This window comes from Sciurus vulgaris (assembly GCF_902686455.1).
Source record: "Sciurus vulgaris genome assembly, chromosome: 6".
NCBI classification, from domain to species: Eukaryota; Metazoa; Chordata; class Mammalia; order Rodentia; family Sciuridae; genus Sciurus; species Sciurus vulgaris.
Window position 1 is genome coordinate 22,305,789 of NC_136466.1, and position 10,362 is coordinate 22,316,150.

The 10,362-nt window shown below is 50.6% G+C and overlaps 1 protein-coding gene across 2 annotated transcripts in view; it reads left to right on the forward strand.

Moving 5' to 3' along the window:
• ADAM19 (ADAM metallopeptidase domain 19) overlaps nucleotides 1-8,698 on the forward strand; it is an 83,492-nt gene extending 74,794 nt beyond the window's left edge. For both annotated transcript variants that reach the window (XM_079144730.1, XM_079144731.1), the window contains 3 exons: nucleotides 299-523; nucleotides 4,936-5,088; nucleotides 5,756-8,698. In XM_079144730.1, the coding sequence (XP_079000856.1) occupies nucleotides 299-523; nucleotides 4,936-5,088; nucleotides 5,756-5,809 (432 nt within the window). In that variant the 3' untranslated portion in view covers nucleotides 5,810-8,698. The remainder of the gene's footprint in view (nucleotides 1-298; nucleotides 524-4,935; nucleotides 5,089-5,755) is intronic.
• The last annotated feature ends 1,664 nt before the right edge of the window (nucleotides 8,699-10,362 follow it).

The window sequence follows — 10,362 nt, forward strand, 5'->3', positions numbered from 1 at the left end:
GAGCTGTTGAGTTTTGCTACTTCTCCTTTATCCGTGGGGACCCTGTTGGATTTTCCTAAGTGTCTCTGTAGGCCCATGGGACTGGTAATAAAAGCCATCTTAAAGACTTGAGAGACAAAGCAATTGGTTTTGATGTCCACTAATGGCTTTCAAGTTTGTGCCTGACCCCTAGAAACCTAGGGTTGTAACAAGTCAGCATATCTGTCTATCTCTGGGCTCTGATCGTCTCAATGAGATGCCCACACAGGGTACCCCTGAGTTTTTAAATGCATTGAGGATCCTCGTCTTGTGCCTACAGGTGACCAACACCCCTGAAACCTTGAGAAAGCCCTCCCAGCCTCCTCCCCGGCCCCCTCCAGACTATCTGCATGGCGGGTCCCCACCTGCACCATTGCCAGTACACCTGAACAGGGCTACCAGAAACTCCCCAGGGACTGGGTTTCAAGTAGAGAGAAAAGAATCAACCAGGAGGCCTCCCCCAAGCCGGCCTGTGCCCCCTGCACCAAATTGCATTCTCTCCCAGGTAAGTGGATTCTTAGTAGCTCTGGTCTAGGGCATGGCCCATAGAAGGCCACTGGAGATATGCAGTGTTGGATCTGGGAAGATGGACTTGGAATTAATTGCCCTTCCAGCAATCTGGTGAATCCAGGGGGCTCGGAGAGGGTTAGAACAGTGAGCACAGAGAAATATACTCCCTAGACAGCCCCTCAACCAGGGCATTTCCTCCTTGCTTGGCCTATTTTATGACAAGCCACTACCTACCTTCCACCCAGAATTAACTCCTGTTGGTCCCTGGTGCACTTCTCCTCTCTGCCTGATCCACTCCTTCTGTCCTCTGTCCGGCCAGCTCCCTTTGGCCCTTGGGTGTTCTTTTAGATGCCACTCTGCCCAGTTTTCCCCTGACCCCTAGATCTGAGCTTGGTGCTTTTGTACTTACTTCATAGTACCTGACACCCCAAATTGTATCTGTCACTATCACCCCCTTGTTGGAGAGTCTGCGTACCCCCAGTGCCTTGCTCATGTCACAAGAGATGGGAGAGTATTAGGTTACTAGGACTGCTATAACAAAACACCACAGAATGGGTGGCTGGAAGGATGGACATTTATTTTCTCAAAGTTCCAGAGACTGAAGTCCAAGATGAAGATTGTGGCAGGGTTGTCTTCTCTTGAGACCTCTCTCCTTGACTTGCAGACAGCCACCCTCCCACGGTGTCTACACCGGGCCTTTCCTCTGTATCCCTGGTATCTTTGTATCTTTATTTCCTCTTACAAGGACACCAGATTGGATGAGAGCCCATCCTAATGGCCTTGTTTTAATTTAATCACCTCTTTAAAGACCTCAGCTCCAAATTTGGTCACATTCTGAGGTACTGGGGGTTAGGAATTCAACATTTGAATTTTTTTTTTTTTTTTTTGAAGGGAGTAATGAACAATTCAACATGCAGTGGAAAGAGAAAGGCGTGAGGGAGAGGAAGCAACCCGGTAGAGATTAAGGGGGAAGAGAAAGAGGGAGCAGTAGGCTGTTTAGAACGTTGTTCCTACAAACCCGCACTGGAGGCTTGTTCCAGGAATGCAGGCCTGCGTCACCCTGTGCCACCCCAAGGCACTGAGGGTCAGGAGGTGTCTAGGTCAGGAGGTGTCAGGGACAGCAGGACTCCAGCTGGGTGGGTGCCCTGCTCTGGCCCCCTTGCTGTAGCCAGAAGGAAGTGACCCAGCCAGTGACAGGTGTCCCAACACTCAGATCCCAAGCTTGGCCTCTCCTGGATGTGAGGCCCAGCTGGGGGTTTCTCCAAGGGAAGCAGTGGGGGCAGATGCTCTGAGGGGAAGCTATGGGGATAAAATGTGGCCAGCTGTCTCCCGCTTCAGAGCCATTCCAAGAAGTGAGTTATTTCTACCCTCCTTTCTCACCCGGTTGCTAAGCCTCACAGGGCCTGTGAGTGCAGGAGCCAGGACTTGAACCAGGTCTCCCACTCCCCATCCTGGGGGCACTTACCCTGTCTAGTCTCAGGCCAGACATGAGCTGCACCCTCCTCTCTGGGCTGCGTGGGCCCCCTGGAGAGGCAGGGAGGGGCTGAACACTCAGGACCTCTTCTGTGCTTCCCACTCTTGTGCTTCTGCCCAGGTATGGGCCATCGTGAGCCAGCAGTTGCCCTTCCGCTGGGGAGGAGGCTCTGGGGTGCAAGTAGCTGTGACAGTGGTGAGTGCTGTGAAGGAGGGGTGCAGGGTGCTCCAAAAGGCCTCCCTGGGCCAGGCAGAGTGGCACATGCCTCTAACCCCAACGGCTTGGGAGGCTGTGACAGGAGGATCACATGTTCAGAATTAGCCTCAGCAAAAGTGAGGCACTAAGTGACTCAGTGAGAACCTGTCTCTAAATAAAATACAAAAATGGGCTAGGGATGTGGCTCAGTGGTCAGGTCTCCCCTGGGTTCAATTCCTGGTACCCCAAAAAAGAAAGGCCTCCATGGGGAGGTAGCACTTGAGCTTGGGCATGAAGGAAGAGCAGAGGGTAGCTAGACTGTGAGGCCGGGAGGAAAAGGGTTTCCTGGTCCAGGATCCTTGTAGGGGGACTGTGATGGCAGATGGCCCTAAGGTGTGTATTGCACTTCAGTTAAAAAAAAGAGTTGCAGGAACTGAGAGGGCCATTCTGATGGCAGATGAGCACACTATTCAGAAGGGTTCAAGGCTGTCCTCATAAAGATGGTGGTAGCCTGCACTGAGGTGGGAGTGGAAGAGTGGAAAGGATGAGAGATTGAGAGAAGAAAAGGGAAGCAGAACTTGAGGACCCACTGCAGAGGGGGGGTTGGCCTGGGATGACACCTGGTGTCTGCTTGTGCAGCCTGACTGCTGTAAGGAGGGGGACCCTGAGTCTGGGGCTGCTTCAGGAAGCAGTGCTGTGAGACCCTGGCAGAGCCAAGCTGGGTCCTGTCAGCTGTGGCCTGTGGCAGGTCACTGCCTCGGAGGCCTGGTGCAGACATTCTGGTAAGGCTCCTTGCCCAGAGAGCAACCCCTTAGTGGCTCATTTTGCATTTTCCCAACCTCAGTCAACATCTGAACCACTGTCACTCTCCCTAGAAGGTCTCTCCTGGCCTCCAGCAGCTACTGCAGTTTGGGAAGGGAGGGTTCCTGTCCCCAGGGCAGGAGAACATGGTTTTTCCTGTTCTCTGAGCTTATTTCTGCTCTCAGTTCTCTTCCAGCTTCATGCAGAACATCCTGGTCCTCTGCATTGTTCCTGGCCTCTCTGCATGCTTGACTTCAGCCCATTTTTATGCCCGTTAGTGACCTTCTCAGCGAAGGAAGCAAATCAAGGAACTGGCTTCTCTTAAACGCTGCCAGCTTTGGGGTGGTCCATTCTTTGTCCCTTTACATTTTTTTTTCCAGCTACATAAGAAATACATATCTATTTCAAAAAACTTAACTAGTGCAGAAATACATATTACTTGCAAGAAATTTAGTGCACTTATTCATCTAATTTATGTTGAGTTCTTCCTGTATACCAGGCACTGTCCAAAAGCCTGAGATGTATCAGTGAACCTAATGGACAAGGACCCCTGGCCCTGATTCCATTCTAGCAGAGGGTGGAGAGACAGAAAATAGAACTACTTAATAAATAAATTGTATATATGTTGGAGGGGGTAAATGGCATGAAAAGAAAGAAATAAGTAGATTAGGATATGTTTTGAATTTAAATAAGGTAATCAGGGGAAAAAGTCTTGAGAAGGTGGCAAAGGGTAAAGGTGATGTTAACACATAAAAGAAAGAATCCTCATTCATTCTGCCACCTATAAACAGCCCATGTGAAAAAAAAAATCTTGTTTCTTCTTTTTAAAATTTTTATTTTTAGTTTCCTAGCAGTATACCTCTGATCTTGGTAAAACAATTGAATGTCCTCCTTGACCCCTGCCCCCACCGATACCCCATCCTGGTGTAACCTGTTATCAGTGTGGTCTGTGCCCTATTTGTTTCTCTATTAGGTGGGGGTCATGGTGATCTGTTTTATATAAAAGATCCACTGCAGCTTGTACTTGAGACTCTTCTACTTAACAGTGATTCTTAAATAATCTCTCCACATCAGCCCATATCAACCTTTCAAAATTTTTGTGTACCAGGGATTGAACCCAGGGGTGCTCAGCCACTAAGTCCAGTCCATTTTATTTTTTATTTAGAGACAAGTTCTCACTAAGTTGCTTAGGGCCTCGCTAAGTTCCTGAGGCTGGCCTTGAACTTGTGATCCTCCTGCCTCGGCCTCCTGAGCTACTGGGATTACAGGCATGTGCCACTGCGCTCAGCTCAACCTACTTTTGGGTGCTGCATCATATAATTTACTTCATAATTTTAGTGATTTCTCAGTTGGTGGGAGTGCTGGTTATTTATGGTTCCTTTGCTGCACAACAAGAAGCATCTTTATAATTTTTTTCTTTCTTTTTCCTTTTTCGGTATTGGGGGATGAACCCAGTGGCGCTTAATTGATGAGCTACATCCCCAGCCTTTTTTATTTTTTATTTTGAGACAGGGTTTTACTAAGTTGCTTAAGGACTTGCTAAGTGGCTGAAGCTGGCCTTGAACTTGTGATCCTCCTGCCTCAGCCTCCCTAGCCGCTGGGATTACAGTCATGGACCACCGTGTCCAGCTGGTTACAATTTCTTTTTTATGCCCTGTGCCCACATAGTTCTCTGACATGGATACTAGGAAATGGAATCATCAGATCAAAGAAGGATCATTTCTAATTTTGATAGCTACTGCCAACTTGCTCTCCAAAAGGCTTTTTCCTGAGCATATAAACGCGTTATGCATACACATACTCGTGATCACTTTTAAAATGGGACCATACAGTTTATGCCTTTTTTAAATCTGATTTTGATCTGTAAGATATCAGGGACATTTTCTTTCAAATGGCTCCCTCTGCCTTTCAAGTGAGGCTTACTTCTTTCTTTCCAGGATTTCTCTAGGCCTCGGCCACCCCAGAAGGCGCTCCCTGCGAACCCTGTGCCTGGCCGCAGGACCCTCCCCAGACCAGGAGGTGCCTCAGAGCTTAGGCCCTCTGCTGCTGGCCCTCAGCAGTCCCGGCCTCTGGCAGTACCTGCCTCGAAGGTGAGTCCACACAAGTCCCAGAGGCCACTGGGGGACAAGTGTGTGGTCAAGGAAACAAATCAGTGCCTCCTTCTTGTCGGGATGGAACTTCCACAGTGAAAGCCAGGGACAAAAGCTTAGAATTTCTTGGCACCTGCTTGACTGTTCCTGAAGTTAGTGATGGGGCTTGAGGTTCACGTAAAAGGGGGTGGTTAGGAGCCTGAGCTATGGTGACTTCTACCTGTGTCTGCACCAGACCTGTTGCATGGCCCTTTCCCAAGTCTCCCTTCGCTCATCTATAAAAGGGCAGAAACAAGCAGCAGCGACCGGCCCCCAAGGAGACTGTGAAGATCGGGCAGCTAGTGTGTATAAACCACCAGGTCTGTGGTGGGCTGGTGCCACTGGCCTCTCCCCTTACCTCTTCTCTGGGGCTGATGTTCTCAGCTTGCGAGTCCTGGGAATGTGAAAGGCACGAGCTGAGGAAGTGGGCCCCTCCTCTTGCCAGGGAAGCCCCAGCACACCTCCTGCACAGGCTGGTGGTCTGGGACTTCTGCCAGAAGACTTTCTTCTTAGCGGATGATGTATCTGCCCTTCCCATCTGTTAAAAGCAAGAGCACAGCTCCCCATGAATCCCCCACAGAGGCATTGAGTCGATTTCTTTCTCCCTGCCTCTCTCTTCTTTCCACAGTTTCCTGAATACCGATCACAGAGAGCTTTTGGGGTGACCAGCTCCAAAATCTAGACCCACCTAGAGGGTTCTTGCTTTCCTGGGGACTCTGGACACCACAGGATCCAGGACCACGGGATCTGGAAGAAGCATGTCTAGCCGCCTCTCAGCAGCTCCTGGCCTCCTCCTGGAACCACCACATCTCTGAAATTCTCCTTCTTGACTTCCGCCTCCTCGGCTTCCTCGGAGGCCCAGAGGACTACTATCCAATGGCTTCTAAATGTTGTTTTGTGCAATATACAACCCTGGGTAGGGAGGGGAGAGCATGGCGGAGGGCGAGTGGCAGCTTCGCCCTCCGTTCTCCCAGTTCAGAGGTGCCCATGGAGAAGGACGCCACCATCTGAGCTGGTGAGCCAACTGGGAAAAGTCCTGCTCAGCCCCTCTGGCCAGGGCTTAGCTTGAAGAAGCTGTCCATCCAGGCCCAAGACGAGGGTACGTGTGAGAGCTTTTCACTGCTTCTGCCTCCTGGGTGATCCTAGGCTGGACAGAGGCTGGGCCCTTACCCATCCCTTTTAGCTTTTAGGGATTGAGGAAGGGTCCAACCAGCCATTGCTGTGGCCCTACCCAGGGCTTAGTCAGTGACAGCTCCTGGCTATATGGCTGCATGTGACAAGCCAAGTCCTCTGCCCCCTATCTCCCAAGCCTGAGTCCCCTGATTCACACGGGTCACACTGACTCCGACAGGTACTATTTGTAGGCAATGTAGACAGCAGGGGGAGCACCAGACCTGGGCCTCCTCTGAGCCGTGATGCCAAAGGTTGCCACTGGACTCTTGGTGATTCTTGGTTGCCCTCATGTCCTGTTCTGCACTCCACGCTTCTACCTTCTCCTTCCCGCCTCAGACCCACTCTCTCACATGGTGCTTTGGTGAGTGGAACCCCAGAAGTCCTGACTTTCTAGCGACCAGGTGCTTGTGACTTATGAGTCAGGGTCCTGCCTCATGGGGTGGCCACTGGATTTCCTGCACTGGATCTCAAGAGTGTTGACCCAAGTGGACTTGGGGCCTGGCTACGGGGGCCTAGCTTCGTTTTTCCTTGTGTTTGTGACCTCAACAGGGTGAGGGTCTTCCTCCATCCTCCCTCACCTACATCTAGGTGAGGTCCCCCCGGGGTGGCAGCGGTAGTAGTGAAGGGAGGGGCATCAGAGACCCTTGGAGAAGGCCGCTGTCAATCACTGCCGTGGAACAGTCTGAGCAGGGGCAGCCTCCCCTTCCTCCAGCCAGGCTTTTGGGGTCTACTTCCTTTGTGCTCTCCTTTGGTCACTGCCCATACCTGACCCTCACAGAAAGAGCTCTGAGCAGATGGGGGACTGAGCTCCAAGGACCTCATCCTGTCTGGAGCCCAGGAGGAGGGCTGGGGGGTGCTCTGCTAGTAAGCCAATTTTTACAGCATAGCTGGAGTGGTCTCTGAGAGATTGTCTCCCACCCCAAGAAAGGTGCTGGGCGGCTCTCCAGAGAGGAGCTGGCCTACTGTTCCCTCCTTAGAGGGTTTTCCAGGGACCTCCCACCTTCTTGCTCTTGAAAACCACAACGAAAGTAGGGGGCTAAGCTTTGGACTCCCCACCCACCATCTGAGGGCCTCCTTACAGTTCTCTGCAGGTAGTAGGTGCTGAGCTGATGTTCTTGGGTTTGCAGACAGGTAGGCGTGTGGAATGCACACCCGGGGACACACATGGGGTGGGCTTAGAAAGATCTCAGGAAAAAGCATTTCTCTTCCCTCAGGGTGGCTACAGTATTTGGGCCCTCCGTCCCCCATGTCCATTCCCCGCCTTCTTACTGCCAGATTCAGGCAGGACACAGCCCTCCATTTAAGCATGCTATACCCAATGCCCGTGCCTCCAGGCTGGGTCCCAGGAAAGGGACCCCCATCCCTCGCAAATCAACAACCAAACCCACGTCGCCTGGATGCTCCAGTGGCTGGTGCAGCCCTTCTCCCCCACATCGGGGGGTAGGCCGCTCTGAAGTGACCATGCCACGGCCGTGGTAATGGCATGAGCCTTTTGAACCCCAAATCCACTGTCTTTGGAACCATAGTGGAAAGGCCCTGGTTCTTGTTCCCTTCCCTTTTGTTTTCTTTCTTTTTTTTTTTTTTTAATACCATCTCCATCCCATAAAATTATACTGTGAACTGGAAGATGGTGGAATTGTTTTAATTTGATAGAAACTTTGGCAGCCAGTTCTACTTACCATGTCACTCCTGGCTCTGGCCAGGGAGCTGGGAGTCATTTTTCAGCAGGCCAGAGAGGCTGCCAGGGAGAAGAGGGCCGGTCAGCATCCCTGGGTCACTCCTCTGCCCAAAGCACTGCCGGGAGGTTTCCAGTACAAATACATCTGGATTTAGGAAAGGAGGGCTTTATCCAAAGGATTATCACAAGAGATGAGAATATTGCCATACGGAAGGGGGTACCATTGCCGCAGGGAGCATGCTCAGACCGACGGACCCCAAATCCACAAGCATCCCATGGCCCAGACAGAACAGGCCTTTTCTTTTATTAGGAGGAGTGGACATGGCTACGTGGGAAGAACTGTGTTCAAGGGAGTCTCTGTCCCCGTCTTTTTGGGGAAGGACTGTGATAGGCTGTGTTCTGGCTCGGGCTGAGAGTAGGTGCGGTTCAGGGTCTGATGGGGAGTGGGGAGGCTTCACTCCAGTTTGTTCTATCGGTCAACATGCTGGTTGTTCAGACAGAGAAGGATGTAAGTCTTCTTAGAAGTTAAACGAGTCTCCTGCCAGGTTTACGACCCTGGGATGTTTTTCTTGTGGGCCTTGGAGCCATCTCTGAATGTAAACCTCAGGAAGACGCCCCCATTCCACCTCTGTGGGAGTGTACTCAAGTGGCACTACCTGCTTGCCGTCGGTTCCTTTCCTCCATGTTGACGTCTGTCTATAAGAGTGAAGCCCGGTTCGATCCCCAGCACCGCGGTGGGGGGGGGGGGGGGAAGAGCAAAGCTCTTTCCTGCCTCAACTCTAAGATTCTCACAGATCTCAAGGTCTGAGTGTTCTCTGCATTGCACCCCCCCCCCCCCATCGCAATAACCCCTCGTCACCCTTCAATAATCCTTTGCAATAAAGCCTCCCCTTAGGTATGGCCTAATTTCTTCTTAGTTGACAGAGGGTATGGAAGACTTGCATTTCATAAAAATTGGGGACCAGTTCTAAAGCCAGTACGTGTGTTAAATATGTGTATAACAGCTCTGCTGGGCACCCAGGCCAGCCACGGGAATGCCAACTGGAAAGGGGCCCCCATCCCTAAGGAAGCCTGCTAAGGAGAAGTTCTGCAGAATCCAAGCCCACCTCCCCCAAAGCCACCCTCTGAACGTCCCCTCGCACCACCCACTGTGTGTACGTATGCATTAGGGATCCAGGGCAATGTGAATTCTCTTTTTATTTGGGAGATGCTTAATGGGAAACAGATCCTCTTCTCTCTTATCCACCTATTAATTGTTTACAATATTTGTACATCTATGCAAAATACTTGAATGGGCCATGTGCCTTTTTTTTTTTTTTCCTTTGTATTTAATTAAAACAAACTGTCATTTGGAATGTTATCTGGTTTGGCAACTCTTTTGTGTGATTGTTTTAATGTCTCACTCCTTGGACCAGGTAGGATCCATGACATGCGCTCTCCTCAGAAAGAGTTCCCACAAAGACCATCAGTCCAGCCTACAAGGCCATTATGGTTGACCTCAAGTCACAGCAAAGTGGGGGTTTCCACGACCAGGAGAGGGGACTGTTTTTCTTTGCACCCAGATAGAAACTGGTCTAGTTTAACTGGGTCTTGGGTCATTAAAGGCCTGAAGGACCTTGGATTTTCTGTTACACTTCTTCTCCTCCTACACTTTAGAAGATGCCTGAGACCCTCATCTCACTGCTAGGGATGATACTTTAGAGAGACACTTGCCCAAGGTCTCCTGGTTGGGTAGATAGGTGCAGCCAGGGCCAGGTTGCATGTGCTCATTCCAGAGCCCTGCAGAATAAACCAGCTCGCAATCAATTCTTCCCAGTTCACAAAGGGATCTGCCCTCCTGCTCTCGCTTGATCCCTAACTCAATCTTGACGCTCTCTAACAGGTGGATTAATGATGGCAGTAAGTGGGGCAGTGTTCAGTGAGGACTTAACACCCGCAAGACACTAAACACATTCTTTATCTCATTTAATCTTCACATCTCTCAGAAATCATGGGAGAGGATCTTTGATATCTGATGATACTTCTCTAAGCTCTCCTGGTTGTGAGGTCACCTAAGGACATTAAAGGCATCTAAACACAAATGCTCTCATGACTAACATTCAGGCTCATGAAATGAGTCCCCACCCAAACACCTCTGCCTGTTTTACAGGACACTGTCCATTCTTTTGGCCAGCCCTATCGACCCAGCCCTCTGGGTTGATAGTCATCTGTTGGTTAACAATAATACTTGGATGGACTCATCTGGGTTCAAATCCTGGCTCTGCCACTTACAAGATGTGTGAGCCAAGATAAATGTCAGAATTCTGAGTCTCCTTTTGGAAATAGGAAGACTATGGCTGTAGTTTGGATCTCAAATGTCCCCGAAAGCCCTCTGTGTTGGAGGT